Here is a 19,431-nt window from a genome sequence, read left to right on the forward strand (position 1 = left end):
TCTGCTGCTTCGGGAGAAACCCTACCTTCCTCAAGAATTTCCCTTTAGCTAATTATCTCAAGTCTCTGCTTTCAAAAAACAGCAGAAAAAAAGAAGTAATCTATACCACATACTGAGTCTTCCCTGGAGGCTCAGATGGTAAAGTGTCTGCCTGCAATGTGGGAGACCCGGGTTCCATCCCTGGGTTGGGAAGATCTCCTGGAGAAGGATATGGCAACCCACTCCAGTACTCTTGCCTGGAGAATCCCACAGGCAGAGGGGCCTGGTAGGCTACAGTCCATGGGGTCGCAGAGTCGGACACAACTGAGCGACTTCACTTTCACTTTCATACCACATACTAGAAGTAAATATAATTTTACAGAAGAAACAAAAAGTGATGAGAAAAAAGTTAAATAACATTCATAGCAAGACTGAATATAAAACCAACCAGAAAATTAAAGGCAAGATCTGTTATCTGGGGAAATTTTAACTTTTCTTTTATTAACTGCCTATAAGCTCTCTGATAAATGAAAGTAAACCATCCACCTTCACATTTCTGTCTCTTTGCTTTCTGTCTCAGATGAAATTCAGTTTCTTTTCATTCATCCATGAGACCTAGTCTTACACCCTAGACTTTACTTCCTATAGGACCTTTGAATTTAATGGACCCACTTAACTTCATTTTCCAGAGGAACATATGCCTGTGAGTCTGCAGACTTACAGATCTAAATATCATGTGCAGGGGCATGGCAATGTTGAGATTCAGGGCATAGTTGTTCACCACGCTGACAGTGAAGAACATGGTCACCATCACGGCGTAGTACCTGAGAGGCAGAGACAGCAGTTCATCATCACACAGGGTCCACAATTTCAAGAAAATCAAGTCGACTAGGAAATACATATTTTTGATTTTAAAAGTATTGTGCTTATCTTCTCTATGTTAAAAGATGGTAACACTATCACATGAAGTCAAATACCAAGTATATACGAAAATACTCCACAAAGCTAGACTAACACAGAAAAAGTTTGAACTATAGAATGTGACACTATTTTAATATTCTCCCATAAATGGAGAAGGCAATGGCACCCCACTCCAGTACTCTTGCCTGAGAAATCCCATGGACGGGGGAGCCTGGTAGGCTGCAGTCCATGGGGTCGTGAACAGCTGGACAAGACTGAGCGACTTCACTTTCACTTTTCACTCTCATGCATTGGAGAAGGAAATGGCAACCCACTCCAGTGTTCTTGCCTGGAGAATCCCAGGGACAGGGGAGCCTGTGGGCTGCCGTCTCTGGGGTCGCACAGAGTCGGACATGACTGAAGCGACGTAGCAGCAGCAGCATAATAAAAACTTTTAAAAAATTTAGGAACTCTAATCACTTAGATAAAGGGATAAATACAAATGAAAAAGTTTTATATTTGTATGCTCCCATTTTGAGCTAGAAAATATTTAAGATGACTTTCATATAAATCAGCTTAAGCCATTTAAAATGCTTTTCTCTTTTGGTATGCTAAACATCAGCAATTTCATATGATTCAACCTAATATATTCAAAATGAGAAAAATTGTATTTGAAGTATCAATTCGGTCACTCAGTTGTGTCTGACTCTTTGCAACCCCAAGAACTTCAGCACACCAGGCTTCCCTGTCCATCACCAACTCCCAGAGATTGCTCAAACTCAGGTCCATCGAGTTGGTGATGCCATCCAACCATCTCATCCTCTGTCGTCCCCTTCTCCTGCCTTCAATCTTTCCCAGCATCAGGATCTTTTCCAATGAATCAGCTCTTCACATCAGGTGGCAAAAGTATTGGGAGTTTCAGCTTCAGCATCAGTCCTTCCAATGAATATTCAGGACTCATTTCCTTTGGGATTGACTGGTTGGATCTCCTTGCAGTCCGAGGGACTCTCAAGAGTCTTCTCCAACACCAAAATTCAAAAGCATCAGTTCTTCAGGGCTCAGTTTTCTTTATAGTCCAACTCTCACATCCATACATGACCACTGGAAAAACCACAGCTTTGACTAGATGGACCTTTCTTGGCAAAGTAATGTCTCTGCTTTTCAATATGCTGTCTAGGTTAGTCATAGATTTTCTTCCAAGGAGCAAGCATCTTTTAATTTTATGGCTGTAGTCACCATCCACAGTGATTTTGGAGTCCAAGAAAATAAGGTCTGTCACTCTTTCCCCATCTATTTGCAATGAAGTGATGGGACCGGATGCCATGATCCTAATTTTTTGAATGCTGGGTTTTAAGCCAACTTTTTCACTCTCCTCTTTCACTTTCATCAAGAGGCTCTTTAGGTTTTTTTCGCTTTCTGCCATAAGGTTGGTGTCATCTGCGTATCTGAGGTTATTGATATTTCTTCCAGCAACCTTGATTCCAGCTTGTGTTTCATCCACCCTGGCATTTTGCATGATGTACTCAGCATATAAGTTTAATAAGCAGGGTGACAATATACAGTCTTCACGTACTCCTTTCCCAAATTGGAACCAGTCTGTTGTTCCACGTCTGGTTTTAACTGTTGCTTTTTGACCTGCATACAGATTTCTCAGGAGGCAGGTAATGTGGTCTGGTATTCCCATCTCTTTAAGAATTTTCCACAGTTTGTTGTAATCCACACAGTCAAAGGCTTTGGCGTATCAATAAGGCAGAAATAGATGTTTTTCTGGAACTCTCTTGCCTTTTCTGTGATCCAGTGAATGTTGGCAATTTGATCTCTGGTTCCTCTGCCTTTTCTAAACCCAGCCTGAACATCTAGACGTTCTTGGTTCATGGACTGTTGAAACCTTGCTTGGAGAATTTTGAGCATTAGTTTGCTAGCATGTGAGATGAGTGCAATTGTGTGTTTGTCTGAGCATTCTTTGGCATTGCCTTTCTTTGGGATTGGAATGACAACTGACCTTTTCCAGTCCTGTGGCCACTGCTGAGTTTTCCAAATTTGCTGGCATACTGACTGCAGCACTTTCACAACATCATCTTTTAGGATTTGAAACAGCTCAACTGGAATTCCATCACCTCCACTAGCTTTGTTTGTATTTGAAGTTGGGTTGGCCAAAAAGTTTGTTTTGGTTTTTTTTTTTTGCAAGATGTTACAGAAAAACCTGAATGAACTTTACGACCAACCCAAAGCAGAGCTAAAGAATTCAAGGCAAACGTGAATAAGTGGTTCCATATTCTTCAGAAGTGTCAGAAGTCTCTGAGCACAGAATCCCATCCTTTTACCCCTTTGCACATCTGGAGAATGTAGCAGACTGAGTCTCAAGTTACCTTCCCTAACAAGAACCAGTTTTGTGTTCCTGGTGAGGTAGAGGGCTCTCTGCCCTCATAGGCAGCCATGCCAGGGCAACATTAATCCAGTCTGGGAAGTTTGAAGAGCTTTACAATGAACGCAGAACCCAGTAATACACACATGCAAAGTTACTGCTAAGAGCAATTTCACAGCTTCTGGATAATAAACTGTTAGTGATTTCACAAGCTTTTTGTCCAATTTTCCTTGTCCTGTCTTGAAAAGATGCCATTTGGAGATAGAGTTCATCAAGTTCTTTCAGGATAATTAATTCCAACTATTCCACCTCACTGCCTACATATTGCACTGCCTAGAAGTTGCTTGTGGGGATGAATGACATGAACAAGATTTTGATTATGCCTTCACCAATAGAAAATAAAATAGCCAGCAAAAACTGCACATGTGGGAGCATGGTTGTTAGGGCAAGTTCAGGGGGAGCCTCCAAAGGCAGGTTAGGGAGTTTGGGCTTCACTCTGAGTCCAGTGGTGAACCCTGAGCGCTTGAGAGAGTGGGTGCTATGATACAATGGTAGGAAGCTGACATGGAGGGATGAACAGGTGATGGGCAGGAGGTCAGCCTGCTAGGCTACTAGTATAAAAGTTATGGGGAGAGTGAAAATGGTCTTGAGCTATGCTACTGGCTGCCAGAGTAGAAAGAAATAGTGGAGGGAGGAGGAGAAGAAGGACCCGAGGAATAAAAGAAAGGTTGGGGCACCTACTCTGATGTAAATGCTGGTCTTTTATAGGAGAAAGTTTTATACAGATACTAAAGACACTGGGGGATGGGGGTATTTATCCTACTAAATACTCACAACTGGATGGATTACACTTTGTTTTTGTGTGCATGTATCTTTTTAATTTAATTGAACAACAGGACCTAATGTATAGCACAGGGAACTCTACTCAATATTCTGTAATAGCCTATACAGGAAAAGAATCTAAAAAAGAATAGATATATGCATATGCATGGCTAAATCACTTTGCTGTACACCTGAAACAAATACATTGTTAATCAACGCCACCCCAATATAAAATAAAAATCAAATTAAAAATAATAATAAATACACTTTGATTTCAAGTATCTCAGAGTAAGAACGTTGTTTTTCAATACAGTGTTTATTATAAGATCTGCCCTGTTTGTATCTGGCCCCATGAGTATAATTACACAAATTTAGACTCATGGATGGACGTCTGGAAATAAGAATCTTACCTTAGCTTGCCATTCATTTTGTTTCGATTGCGGTGAAATTCACATAACAGAAAATCCAACCATTTTACAGTGAACAATTCAGTGGTATTTAGTATTATGTTGACCAAAAAGTTTGGGTTACAGAAAAACCAACCCAATATATTACAATGTTATGTAACTACCACCTCTATCTCCAAAAGCCATTAGTTTTTTAAAAAGTAACAACAATACCACTCTTACCATATTTGGTTACCATCATGAGGATAACACACCTAAGTACTTAAAAACTGGTTACCACACTAGGCCTTTAACTGACCATATGCCAGACACAGAAGATACACAGACACACACACGCAAATGAGTTATTTTAAGTGTTGTGGCAGGAACTGTATTCTAAAAATAGGCTCCCTGCACATATTAAATTCAGAAAATGAATTATTCTACTGATATCTTTGATATAAATCTTATAAAAGGATGCCTCACATTCCTTTTATATGGTTACGAGAAGAACAGCTGCTAAGTTTTATAAAGGGGCTAAAAGAAGACTTCAACGTGCCATACCTTATTGGGATAGCCGGACGCTTCCTTCCCAAATCAGCCTCAAAGAGGAAGCCTTCCACAGCGATAAATAGAAACTGTGCAAATGTCACAATGTTCCCACATCCTGGATGTTTCCTGTGGAGTGGATAAAAGAAAGAAAAAAAAATAAGCACAGAAAACTGAGCTAAAGGGCATTAACACTTGTTTTACTGGTAGTTCAGAATAACAGGGAAGATGGCTTTCTATTACCTACTGTCCGTCTTTATCTGAGTTTTCATATCCCAAGGATCTCACACACACAGCAACAGACCCACAGAAAAGAACGTCAGCTTTCTTCCTTCACTCTTTGAGGGTGTAGCAGGACGGGGGAAGAACCACTCTGGTAATGCTCATTCCCAGAACTATGATACAACTTTCCCAGTGAACCGTAGGAAGTTGGTCATAGGTTCCCATTGGGATCCTCACTTAACCAAGAGGGCTTTAGTCCAGATCCTTGTCAGCTTGGACACAAAGTCCAGGGACAGAAATATGCTCAGGTCTTCTGTAATGTTTTAGCTTCCCTTGTGGCTCAGCTGGTAAAGAGTCCACCTGTAATGCAGGAGACCTGGGTTCAATCCCTGGGTTGGGAAGATCTCTTGGAGAAAGGAAAGGCTACCCATTCTGGCCTGGAGAATTCCATGGACTGTATAGTCCATGGGGTCACAAAGTGACATGACTGAGCCACTTTCACTTTGACCTGTAATGTTTACATATCCTCCCGACCAGGAATGTCCAAGACAGCTGTCAATCAAAGACTCCTGCCCAGTGTTGACCACAAGAACACTACCTTAGACAGGGACCCGATGCCGGCCACAACTGGTTGTGGGGAGAGGGACACGGAATCTTACTCTTTTTCTAAGTATAAAGCACAGGATAAACATACAGCATGTAAGTCCATTTATAGTGTATCTGCAGAGGGATGACTAGGGGGAAGGGTCTTTTGTGGGCATTGGGGGAGGGGCAGTGATGAAGACAAGACCAAGGAACACTGCTACAGTCTGCCAGTCTCCACCATCCTTAACACAAATGTACTAGGCACTCAGCGTACATCCCTGGACTTCACCGGAACCCCTTCAGTCATCTATGTAAGGGTTGGGCAATCTTCCACAGTGACGCTTAGGAACAAATCTACAAGGTAGTAAAATTCTCTGACGTCCCTCTTGAGGCACTTTGTGAAAGTTAGGTACTTAGTATGTGTGGTTTGTTTTCAGCTTCATTTAGCATCGTGTAGTGCTGCCCCATCACTGGAAGGACAAAATGAGCAGTTGTCTTTGATTTCCTGAGCCCTCCACAGTCCTCACGTTACCATTATTCCCATATTACGAAACAGAGCCTCCCAATTCTGTATCCACATCTTAACCAAAGACATTTACTCAAGCCTAGTGATTAGAGGGATTTAACAATTATCATATATTAAAATAATGTTCTTTATTAACAACTCCATTCTCTATTGGTGGTGTGTGTGTGTGCTCAGTTGCTCAATCGTGTCCTACTCCCTGACCCCCTATGGACTGTAGCCTGCCAGGCTCCTCTGTCCATGGGATTCTCCAGGCAAGAATACTGGAGTGGGTTGCCATGCCCTCCTCCAGGGGATCTTCCTGACCCAGGGATAGAACACATATCTCCTGCACCTACTGTATTGCAGGTGGATTCTTTACTGCTGAGCCACCAGGGAAGCCCCTATTGGCGGTATTAATATTAAAATAGCAATCCCAAGGATCTCATTCTTAAATTCACTAAATAAAAATGAACAATGCCAAGCATAAGCCATTCCTGTATGGAGCTGTGCTTTCCATCTGAAGCAGAACTGTTGCTCCTCCTAGGCTCTACTGCTTATGAAGGTTTCCTTGAAAACTACTGCTCTGTATTCAACGATCTCTTTTAGCACTCCTTATGTTTGAGGGACAGGGCGAAACACTGCAGGAATTCATACATAATCATGTAAGTCATTTCCCTCATTCAAGGAACTAATCAAGACTATGAGCCTAAATATAAGTGACAGGAGAGGAACTTTAGCTTTAGCACAGTGCTCTTCATCTCCGGCTGAAATGCCAGTGAAAGTTGCTCAGTCATGTCCGACTCTTTGCGACCCCATGAACTATACAGTCCATGGAATTCTCCAGGCCACAATACTGGAGTGGGTAACCTTTCCTTTCTCCAGGGGGGATCTTCCTAACCCAGGTCTCCTGCATTGCAGGCAGATTCTTCACCAGCTGAGCCGCAAAAGAAGCCCAAGAATACTGGAGTGGGTAGCCCCTATCCCTTCTTCAGTAGATCTTCTAGACCCAAGAATCAAACCGGGATCTCCTACATTGCAGGCAGATTCTTTACCAGCTGAGCCATAAGGGACTCAGGCTAGGCTGCTCTTTAAAAACCTGTAAGCCTGAGAAGCCTCACCTTCCCCTGTGGGGAAGCCCTGGAATCTGTACTTTTGAAAACTTCCCACTAGATCCTAATGTGCACCCAGAGCTGAGAACCACTAGGGTAGGTCTGGGAGGCATAGGAGTGTGTGTGTGTATAAGATGCACAAGTCTTAAGGGCCGCCATGGGGCTGAGAGTCCGTGTGCTCCACAGAACTTGTGCATGCCAAGTTGCTACAGTCATATCTGACTCTTTGTGACCCTACGGCTTAGAAGCACACAGTGACATGCAGGGCCCAGCTCTGCCACTTACCTGATGACGGCGGAAGTTAATTACCCTAAGTTTAGTTTCCTTATCTTTAAAATGGGAACAGTACTAGCGCCTATCTCCTTGAGTAAATAAGCCAGTCCCTGAAACGCACTTAACAGAGGGAAAAGGCAAAGAGCAGAACGCTAGGACGCCTCCAACCTAAGTACAGTAGCTCTTTTAAAGACATTTATATTGACCAAGGCTTCTCACCTGTAAAATAGAAGTTTTGTATTTTTAAAGCCATAGTGAGGATTCAATGAGAAATCAACAATCACAGGACTTGGTCCAAGGAGGGCTCATGATACTTCTTGCTTTCCCTTCCATTTCCTCTTTACCAATGGCTTAGGCCAATTGGCTTAGGCCAATTCAACTAATGAATAATTATTGAGAACATTCTGCATGTGCAGTTAAGTGCTGGCTGTGAGGGAGCTGCCAACTGAATGAGACATGATCCCTGCCAAGCATGGATGGAGTAAGAGGGAGAAAGAACCCAGTGCCCTGATCCTTCTTCCTAGATGGTTAAAGGGTGTCCTGTTCATCTTCATGCCTCCAGTCTCTGGGCACTTAGTCTGGCCTTCACTCAAGCAACTGAAGTAAATATGACCTAGAATATTAGGATTGTATGAAAGTTAAAAAGAAACTACTTCAAAAAAAAAAAAAAGATTCCCTTTAAAAGTATATTCTCCACAGGATGTTTTAAAGGGCATCATAACGGATTGGATCAAGATGGCAGAGGAGTAGGACGTGGAGCTCACTTTCTCCCACAAACACATCAAAAATACATCTACGTGTGAAACGATTCTCATGGAACACCTACTGAACACTGGCAGAAGACCTCAGACTTTCAAAAGGGCAAGGAAATCTCCATGTAACTGGGTGGGACAAAAAAAAGAAAAGAGAAAGGAATCGAGATGGGAACCTGACCCCCTAAAAGGGGGCTGTGAAGGAGGAAAGGTTCCTGCCCCTGGGAAAGGCCCTCTCTAGTAGGAAGATCAGCCAGGACAGAGGCGGAGCTTTGGAGTCCTGGAGGAGAGCACAGCAACCCATCTGTGAAGGGCAAAGAAGAGAAAGACCCACACAGACGGTCAGTGTTGCCCAGCTCTCCCCAGACTGAGATGCTCCTCTACTGGGGTGGGTGAGGGCTGGGTACTGAGGCTCGGGTTTCAGAGCTCAGACTCTGGGGAGAGGACTGGGGTTGGCTGCGTGCAGACAGCGTGAGGAGGCTGCCTAGGATGTGGTGTGCCACAGGCAAGGGAGTATGGGAAGATGCCTGGGCCCACCAGAGAAGCAAGGCCATTGTTGGGGGGGGGGGGGGTTGTGAGGAGGTGGTGGGCCCACCATAGGAGCTTCTTTCTCTGAGTACACTCTCAGGAGGCATGGCACAGGCTACTTGAACTCTAGGAGTCCCGAGGAAAGAGACACCATTCCAAACCCAAAACAGCCCTCATGCCAAAAAATATTAAACTCACACAAGCTATGCGGGGATGCTCCCACATATAAATAGCCCTCCAAGACTACAGTAGATAGTTGTTTTTTCAAAACTCACAGAGTGAGAGGGATATAAGCAAAATGAAGAAGCAGAGGAAACATTCCCAATTAAAAGACCAAGAAGATTCCCCTGAAGGAACAATGACATAGATCTCTTCAGCCTAAAAGACACCAAGTTCAAAAAGGAGGTAATGAAAATACTGAAGAAATTAACAAAGGCTATTGACAGAAATGCAAATTACTAGAAACATAAAGAGGCAATAAAAATTTAAAAATTCACTTGCCAAGACAAAAGTAGAGCTAAAGGGAATGGACAGCAGAATGAATAACGCAGAAGAAAGAATAAGTGACCTGAAAGACAGAATAATGGAAATTACCCAATCAAAACAGCAGACAAGAAGCCAAATGGGAAAAAAAAAAAGAGAATGAAAGCAATATAAAAGACTTGCGAGATAATATAAAGCATGCCAATCTACATATAATAGGTATTCTAGAAGGAGAAGAGAAATGGGGATTGAAAATGTATTTGGAGAAATTATGGCTGAAAACTTTCCAAACCTAAAGAAGGAAACAGATATCTAGACACAGGAAGCACAGAGAGTTCCAAACAAGATAAACCCAAAGAGACCTATACCAAGGCATATTTTAATAAAAATGGCTAAAGCTAAAGAGAGATTTCTAAATGAAAAGAAAAACAGTCAACGACAGGGCTTCCCTGGCGGCTCAGTGATAAACAACTGATCCAGGAAGACCCCACACATGATGCAGAGCAACTAAGCCCACGTACCACAACTACCGAGTCTGTGCTCTAGAGCCTGAGGGTCGCAGCTACTGAAGCCTGCATTTGAGGGCCTGTGCTCTGCAACAAGAGAAGACACCACAATGAGAAGCCTGTGCACCGCCGCTAGAGAGAGGCCCCTGCTCGCTGCAACTAGAGAGAGCCCGCACAGCAACAAAGACCCAGCAAGGCCAAAAATAAATAAATAGAAGTACTTTTAAAAATGAGTTAATTATAAGGGACCTCCCCCCCATAAGGCTATGAGCTGATTTCTCCACAGAAACACTGAAGGTCAGAAGGGAACAGCAAAACATATTCAAAGTCTTGAAAGGGAAAAATCTGGAGCTTAGATTACCCAGCAAGATCATCATTTAGAAGAAATAAAGAATTTCTCAGACAAGCAAAAACTAAACAAATACAGCAACTTTAAAAACGATCCCAAAAGAAATATTGAAAGGGCTTCTCCAAATAGAAAAAAAGCAAGAAGATATAGGAAGGAGGAAATCACAATTGGAAAGGAATTCATTTAAATTGGCCAGTACACAGATTAAAAAAAAAAAACAAGAACAAACCTACTTGTGAAAGTGATGATCAACACAAGGAACAAGATAAATGAGAAAGATAAACATATAAACGTAAAAAAAAGACACCAAAATCAGAAAATGTGGGGAAGGACAGTAAAAAAAATACAGATAAAAAAAATATGTTTGAGCCTATAGTCTAAAGTAATCTAAAGTTTTAGAAGCGGTTAACACAATAGGGAAAAAAAGGTGGGCTACCACAAATCAAAAACATAGATTCACAAAAACCAAAAAGAAGAGAACACAAGCATAAAATATATCAAACCCCAAAAAGAAACAGAAGAATCAAGTGGAAAACAAAGTTTAAAATGACAATAAATACACATGTATCAATAACTACCTTAAATGTCAGTGAACTGAATGCTCCAATCAAAAGAACAAAGTGGCAGACTGGATTAAAACACAAGAGCCTAGAATATGCTGCCTGCAGTATGAGACCCACCTTAGGGCAAAGGACACACATAGACGGAAAGTGAGGGGATGGAAAAAACGTATTTCATACAAATGGAAATGACAAGAAAGGAGCTGCAATACTCATATCAGACAAAATAGACCTTAAAGCAAAGGCTATAAACAAAGATAAAGAGGAACACTATATAATGATGAAAGGATCAATACAAGAAAAGTAATTACACTCATCCACATATACGCACCTAATGGAGGGGCACTCAAATACATACAACAAACATCACCATAAAAGGAGAAACTGATGAGCATACAGTAGTAGGAGACTTTAAGTTCTCACTCACATCAATGGACAGATCTTCTAGACAGAAAATCAATCAGGTAACAGAGATCCTAAATACAAAAGAACTGACGTTTTTCAGGACATTATAACCGCCTTCTTCCCCAAAAAAGAAAACACATTCTTTTCAAGTGCACCTGGAACATTCTCTAGGATTGACCACACGCTAGGGCACAAACTAACCTCAGCAAATTTTAGAGTATAGAAGGAGACCCCGAAGTGTGTGGTGTGGCGGCAGTTGGGCTGCTGCAAGTTGTGCCAGGGAGACACTGCGGTAATATCCGTTACGCCTTGCTAACTGGAGTGGAAAGTAAAAGGGACCTCTCCTCCTCCATCTTCTTTTTCTCCCTGCCAGGCAGGCATGGTGGCAGAAGCTGCAGTGACAGGTGCTGGCGACAGGCTCTGGTGGCGGTGGCCGCGGGGAAGAAGGCTCCTCAGGCCCGGCGGGCTTGCCTCTAGGCCGGAGCTTCTCAAACTACCGGCCCTTCGAGCCCCAGGCGTTGGGTAGCAGCCGGAGCTGGCAGCTCACTGGCTTCGGCAGGAAGGGCTGAGCCTTCAAGGTCCCCCAGGAGACGCTGCTCAAACCCCGGGCGGGACTGATGCAACCAGAAGTGCGACCCGCTATGGGCCGGAGCCTGGTGGGAGGCCGATCTGCCCAGTGAGGGCAGGACCCAGCCAGCCCTTCCCCATCCTCAGCACTGGGATGGACTCCGGCATCATACCCCTGAGGCACAGGGGGCCTGTCCCTGGTGCAGACCACTGACCTCTTTTACCCCTTGGTGGAAGATCCCTACAGTGATGGGGCCCATCACATGCACCAACGTGCTGAGTGACCGCTATGCCGTGCGCATTACTGACTGTGACAACATGCTGAAGCTACTCAGCGTCAGCCAGATGCCTCAGCATACGCCTGAGGAAGGATCACACCGCCCATGATCAAAGGCTTTTGGGATGCTGCCGAGGAAGGAGGGACTGCAGTGACCAGTGGGCAAACGGTGGTATTATCATCGGTGGGGTTGCCACTGTGGTATCTCAACCAAATGAATTCGTCTTGCCTGACAGTGGGGCTGTTGGGGATGTGCCTGTGTTAACTAAACCCTTAGGAACCCAAGTTGCCTGTCAATGCCCACCAATGGCTGGATAATCCTGAAGGATGGAATAAGATAAGGATGGCATTCTGCAGAGAAGAGGTAGAGCTGGGCCATCAGGAAGCTACGTTTAACATGGCTACCCTCAACAGAATTGCTGCTGGACTAATGCCCACGTTTTAATGCCCACGCAGCCACAGATATCACAGGCTTTGGCATTCTAGGTCACTCTCAGAACCTTGTAAAAGAACAGAAATGAAGTGTCCTTTGTTATTTGTAATCTGCTCATCATTGCCAAGATGGCTGCCATCAGCCAGGTCACAAGGTGCTCTGGTTTCCTGCAAGGAACCTCAGCAGAAACTTCTGGAGGGCTACTGATTTGTCTGCCAAGAGAACAGGCAGCTCACTTTTGTTCAGAAATCAAATCTTCGAAGTATGGAGAGGGCCGTCAAGCCCGGATTGTCAGCATTGTTGAAAAGGGAAACCTGCCTTGTGGGACCACTGCTACTGCTCTTGCTCCTAAGAACTCCAGTGCCTCCTCTGAGCCTGGCTTGTGAGATGGAACAGCAGAACTTGTACACAAGCATGGACCATTCTCTACAGCTGGTTTTAGGAAAAAATTTCCAAAGAAGGCTGCCCACTTAGTACTTCCAGCTGCTCTTCCTAGGTAATTCGAATTAGCTCACCAAAAACTGCAGATTCCAAGGCCAGAAGTAACATTCTAGACTTCCAAGGGGTAGATTTGTTCATCTCTTGAGGAGAAAAAGAGCAGGAAACCCCATTTCCTCTTTCCAAGGGCAAGATGAGATTATTCAGGTTTGAGATATATTTCTTGGCACAGGGTTAATTGATTTTTTCACAAGGAGTGAGGTCATTTATTAAAATTACATAGACACCAAAAATAAACTGCAAAATGAAAAACACTTAGATCAGAAGCAAATAAGTTTGGACCAATACTGTTGATAAACTGAAACTGTTATGAGAGATTAAAATGCAATGTCAAATTCTTATTAGACTACTCTGAAATACTGGCTCTTTCCTACTCTGGACAAGAATTGAGCAGCTTGTCCAATGCCTGGGAAAGGAGGACCTCCAACCACCTTACTTGATCGCTGCTAATGACATCTCTCTCTAAACTCCTTTAAGGACTGGGAGAGGCAGAGTAAACCCCAGAGCCCAGGCCTTGGTGGATATTAAGATATTAAATCTTGTGTTGAAAATTCCTGGTGATTTCATCAATAAAGCTATTTTCTAGTGAAATAAAGAATTTTGTTAGAAAAAAAAAATTACTTCAAGCATCTTCTCTGACCACAACAGCATGAAACTATAGATCAAATACAGGAAAAGAAATGAGGAAAAAAAAAAAGATTATATGGGGACTAAACAACATACAAAAAACCAATGGGTCAATGAGGAAATCAAAAAGAAAATTAAAAAATACCTTGAAACAAATGACAATGAAAATACAACCATATGAAAGTCTACAAGATGTAGTAAAAGCAGTTCTTAGAGGGACATTCACAGTGATACAGGCCTTCCTCAAAATATTAGAAAAATCTGAAATAATAACCTACCACCTAAAACAATTAGAAAAAGAAGAACAAGCAAAATCTAAAGTCAGAAGAAGGAAGGAAATAATAGAGATTGGGTGTGAAAGTTGCTCAGTTGTGTCTGACTCTTTGAGACCCCATGGACAGTAGCCTGCCAGGCTTCTCTGTCTATGGAATTCTCCAAGAAATTCTACTGGCATTAGAAGCCATTCCCTTCCTCAGGGGATCTTCCCAACCCAGGCACTGAACCCAGGTCTCCCCATTGCAGGCAAAGTCTTTGCCATCTGAGCCACCATTGAAGATTAGTGAGGGAATAAATAAAATAGAAATTAAAAGGGCAGCAGAAAAAATAAATCAATAAAACCAAGAGCTGGTTCTTTGAAAGGGTGAACAAAACTGACAAACCTCTGGCCAGGATCACCAAGAAGAAAAGAGAGGAGAGACCAAGTAAGAAATGAAAAGGGAGAAATCTCAACTGCTAACACAGAAATACATAAAAACCTTAACAGAATACTATAAACAATTACATGCCAACACAGTTAACAACCCAGAAGAAACAGACAACTTTCTACAAACATACAGCCCACCAAAACTGAATCAAGAGGAAATAATTTGAAGAGACCAGTCACTAGAAGTGAAATAGAGTCTGTAACAAAAAAATACAAAAACGAACAAAACACCCTATAAACAAAATTTCAGGACCAGACAGCTTCACAGACATATTCTACCAAACACACAAAGAAGAACTTATACTGATTCTTCTTGCAGAGGAGGGAACACTCCCAAAGACATTTTACAAAGCCACCATCACCCTGATGTCAAAATCAGACAAAGATACGGCCAAAAAATAAAATTACAGGCCAATATCTCTGAGGAATATAGATGCAAAAACCCTCAACAAAATATAAGCAAATCAAATCCAACAACACACAGAAAAGATCGTACACCATGACCAAGTGGGATTCACCCCAAATTCACAAGGATGGTTCAATATATGCAAAATCAATGTAATACACATTAACAGAAGAAAAGCAAAAAACCACATGATCATCTCAATAGATGCAGAAAAGGCATTTGACAAAACTCAACATCCATTTGTGATTAAAAAAAGAAAAACTCTTGCCAAAGTGGGTATACAGGGAACATATCTCAACACAACAGAAGTCATTTATGACAAACACATAGCCATTTTAATTCTCAATATAAACAGAGAAGGCACTGGCGACACACTCCAGTACTCTGGCCTGGAAAATCCCATGGACGGAGGAGCCTGATAGGCTGCAGTCCATGGGATTGTTAAGAGTCGGAGCGACTTCACTTTCACTTTTCACTTTCATTCATTGGAGAAGGAAATGGCAACCCACTCCAGTGTTCTTGTCTGGAGAATCCCAGGGACAGAGGAGACTGGTGGGCTGCCATCTCTGGTATCGCACAAAGCCAGACACAACTGATGTGACTTAGCAGCAGCAGCACTCAATATAATACTTTTAGCAAGAAAGCTTTCTTGCTAAAATCTGGAATAAGACAAGGATGCCCACTCTCACCACTTTTATTTAACACTGTATTGGAAGTACTAGCCACAGCAATCAGACAAGAAATTAAAAGTATCCAAATGAAAAGGAAAGATAAAATTGTCACTATATGTAGATGACATGAAACTATATATACAAAACTCTAAGGTCTCCACACAAAAGCTACTAGATCTAATTAAATGAATTCAGCAAAGTGCAGGATACAAGATTAACATTCAGAAATCAGTTGCATTTCTTTATACAAACAATGAAATAACAGAAAGAGAATGTAGGGGGGAAAAAAAAAACCCTTAAAAAAAATCACACTAGGAAACAAAACAAAAAAATAGAAATAAACCTGACCAAGGAGGTAAAAGACTTAAATGCCAAGAACTACAAAACACTAATAAGGGAAATCAAATAGGATTCAAAGAAATGGGAGAATATCCCATGCTCTTGATTTGGAAGAATTAATATTGTTAAAATGGCAATACTTGGTGGACTGCAGTCCATGGGGTCGCAAAGAGTTGGGCACAACTGAGCGACTAACACAAAAAAATGGCAATACTATCCAAAGCAATCTACAGATTTAATGTGAACCCTATAAAACTACCCATGATATTTTTCACAGAACTAGAAGAAATAACCCCAAAATGTATATGGAACCATGAAAGACCCAGAATTGCCAAAGCAATCCTAAGGGGGTGGGGGTGGGGGGCAGGAGACATAACTCTTCCAGACTTCAGACAATACTGTTAATAAAAATCTACAGTAATCAAACCCTGCAGGAGGGCATGACAAGCCACTCCAGTATTCTTGCCTAGAGAATTCCACAGACAGAGGAGCCTGGCGGGCTACAGTCCGTGGGGTCACAAAGAGTCAGACACAACTGAGCGACTAACACACACACAGAGTAATCAAAACAGTGTGGTATTGGTACAAAAACATATGTATAGATCAATGGAACAGAACAGAGATCCCAGAAATAAACCCACACACCTACAGTCAATTAATCTTTGACAAGGGAGACAATAATATAAAATGGGAAAAAGACAGTCTCTTCAGCAAGTGGTACTGGGAATGTTGAACAGCTGCATATAAATCAATGAAGTTAGAACATAACCTCATACCACGCACAAAAATAAACTCAAAATGTCTTAAAGTCTTAAACATAAGACATGATACTATAAAACTCTTAAAAGAGAACATAGGCAAAACATTTTCTGACATAAATCATACCAGTGTTTTCTTAGGTCAATATCCCAAGGCATCTGACCCTACAAGCTTTGGCAGAGCAAGTGAAGTCACTCAGTCGTGTCTGACTCTTTGCGACCCCATAGACTGTAGCCTACCAGGCTCCTCTGTCCATGGGATTTTCCAGGCAATAGTACTAGAGTGGATTGCCATTTCCTTCTCCAGGGGATCTTCCCAACCCAGGGCTTGAACCCGGGTCTCCCGCATTGTAGACAGATGCTTTACTGTCTGAGCCACCAGGGAAGTCAAAGGAAACCATTAAAAAAAAAAAAAATCTATAGAATGAAAGCCGGAGCATTATTTGCAAATGATGCGCCACACAAGGGCTTAATCTCCAAAACATACAAACAGCTCATACAACCCAACAACAAAAAAAACAACCCAATCAGAAGACCTTAATAGACAGTTCTCCAAAGAAGACATACAGATGGCCCATGAAAAGATATTCAACATCACTGTATTAGAGAAACGCAAATCAAAACTACAATGAGGTACCACCTTACACCAGTCAGAATGACCCATCTGACTACAAACAACAAATGCTGAAAAGGGTGTGGAGAAAAGGGAACTCTCCTATACTGTTTGTGGGGATATAAGTTGGTACAGCCACTATGCAAAACAGTATGGAGGTTCCTCAGAAAACTAAACAGACTTATCTTACGTTCCAGCAAACCCATTCCTGTGCATACATCCAGAGATACCTCTAATTCAAAAAGATACATATACGCCAATGTTCAAAGCAGCACTATTCATAATTGCTAAGACACGGATACAACTTAAATGTCCATCAACAGATGAATGGATAAAGGTGTAGTACATACATACAATGGAACATTATTCGGCCATAAAAAAACAAACAAAATAATGCCATTTGCAGCAACATGGACGCAGCTAGAGAACATCAAGCTAAGTGAAGTCAGGAAGAGAAAGACCATATGACATCATTTATACGTGGAATCTAAAAATGGCAAAAATGAACCCATCTATAAAACAGAAATAGAATCACAGACGTAGAGATCAGATTTGTGATTGCTAAGGGGGAGGGGAGGAGAGGGATGGACTGGGGAATTTGGGGTTAGCAGATGCAAACTATTATACATAGAATGGATAAATAACAAGGTCCTACTGTATAGCACAGAGAACTATATCCAGTCTCCTGGGATATACCATAATGGAAAAGAATATTTAAAAGCATGTATGTGGTGGTGGTTGGTGGCTTAGTCACTAAGTGGTGTCCGACTCTTGCAACCCCATGGACTGTAGCCCGCCAGGCTCCTCTGTCCACGGGATTCTCCAGGCAAGAATACTGGAGTGGGTAGCCCTTTCCTTCTCCAGGGGATCTTTCCAACCCAGGAATCAAACCCGGGTCTCCTGCATTGCAGGTAGGTTAAGATTCTTAACCTACAAAATGTATGTATGTGTATAACTGAGTCACTTTGCTGTATAGCAGAGATTGGCACATTAGAAATCAACTATATTTCAATTTTTTAAAAATGTTAAAAATAAATGATTGAAATCAAGATCTTGAAAGCATAGCTGTACCCCCATATTCACTGCAGCACTATTTGCAATACCTAGTGATGATACAGAAAACTGAAATGTCCATGGACAGCTCAATGCTGCTGCTGCTAAGTCGCTTCAGTCGCGTCTGACTCTGTGCGACCCCACAGACGGCAGCCCACCAGGCTCCCCCGTCCCTGGGATTCTCCAGGCAAGAACACTGGAGTGGGTTGCCATGTCCTTCTCCAGTGGACAGGTGAATAGATACAGAAAATGTGGTATAAACATACAATATTATTCAACCTTAAAAAAAGAAGGAAATGATATCATTTGCAACAATGTGGCAGACATGCTAAATGAAGTCAGTCACAAAGGGGAAATACTGCATGACTCCTCTTACATGAAGCATCTAAAATCAAACTAACAGAAGCAGACAATAGAATGGAGACTGCCAAGGTCAAAGGGGAAGGGAAAATGGGGACCTGTTGTTTAATGGGTATAAGTTTTCAGTTACACAAAGCGAGTAAGTTCAAAAGATAGCTGTGCATTGTAGTACCTATGGTTAACAATTCCATATTGTACACTTTAGAATTTGTTAAGAGGGTACATCTTATGTTCAGTGTTCTTATCATAAAATAGAACACAAGAAAATTTTGGAGGTGATGGATATGTTTATTACCTTGATTATGATGGCTTCATGGGTGTTATTTTATAACAATACCTGTCTCCATAGTAGGTATTATTATGCCCATTTCATTGCTAAAGACACCGAGGGCCATATGATCCTGAGTTAGGTAAGTCTCTCAGGGCTACCTGGCAAATAAATGGTGTTTGCATTTTATTATTATTCCATTTATTATTATTGTTATTATTATTTTTTTTCTTTTTTGCCACGTGGCATGTGGGATCTTAGTTCCCCCACCAGGGATTAACTCGTGCCCCGGCACTGGAAGTGCTGAGTCTTAACCACTGCACCGCCAAGGAGGTCCCTTTTTTTTTTTTAATTCAGTGACTTTTAGTATATTTAGAATGTGCAGTCATTTCCATTATTTAATTTTAGGACATTCCAAAAGAAATCCCATACCCATTAGGAATCAGTCCCCATTTCCCCCTCCCCTTGACAATCTAATCTATTTTGCCTCTATTTCCATAGGATTTTTATATCTCCCTAATGTGCCCCCATAATTCAATTTTTAAGAAATCAATTTACCGAACTTTTTAAGAACACAGTG

The 19,431-nt window shown here is 41.9% G+C and overlaps 1 protein-coding gene and 1 pseudogene across 1 annotated transcript in view; one reads left to right on the forward strand and one right to left on the reverse strand.

Annotated features, from left to right (window-relative positions):
- Positions 1 to 19,431, reverse strand: part of SLC35B4 (solute carrier family 35 member B4) — a 40,236-nt gene that overhangs the window by 17,270 nt on the left and 3,535 nt on the right. Inside the window, exons 2-3 of the mRNA XM_069586986.1 lie at positions 5,017 to 5,130; positions 701 to 803 (exon numbers count right to left, since the gene is read on the reverse strand). Of these exons, the coding sequence (XP_069443087.1) occupies positions 701 to 803; positions 5,017 to 5,130 (217 nt within the window). The remainder of the gene's footprint in view (positions 1 to 700; positions 804 to 5,016; positions 5,131 to 19,431) is intronic.
- On the forward strand, positions 5,838 to 12,941 carry LOC138439051 (selenide, water dikinase 2-like; annotated as a pseudogene).

This window comes from Ovis canadensis, chromosome 4, assembly GCF_042477335.2.
Source record: "Ovis canadensis isolate MfBH-ARS-UI-01 breed Bighorn chromosome 4, ARS-UI_OviCan_v2, whole genome shotgun sequence".
In the NCBI taxonomy this organism is placed as follows: Eukaryota; Metazoa; Chordata; class Mammalia; order Artiodactyla; family Bovidae; genus Ovis; species Ovis canadensis.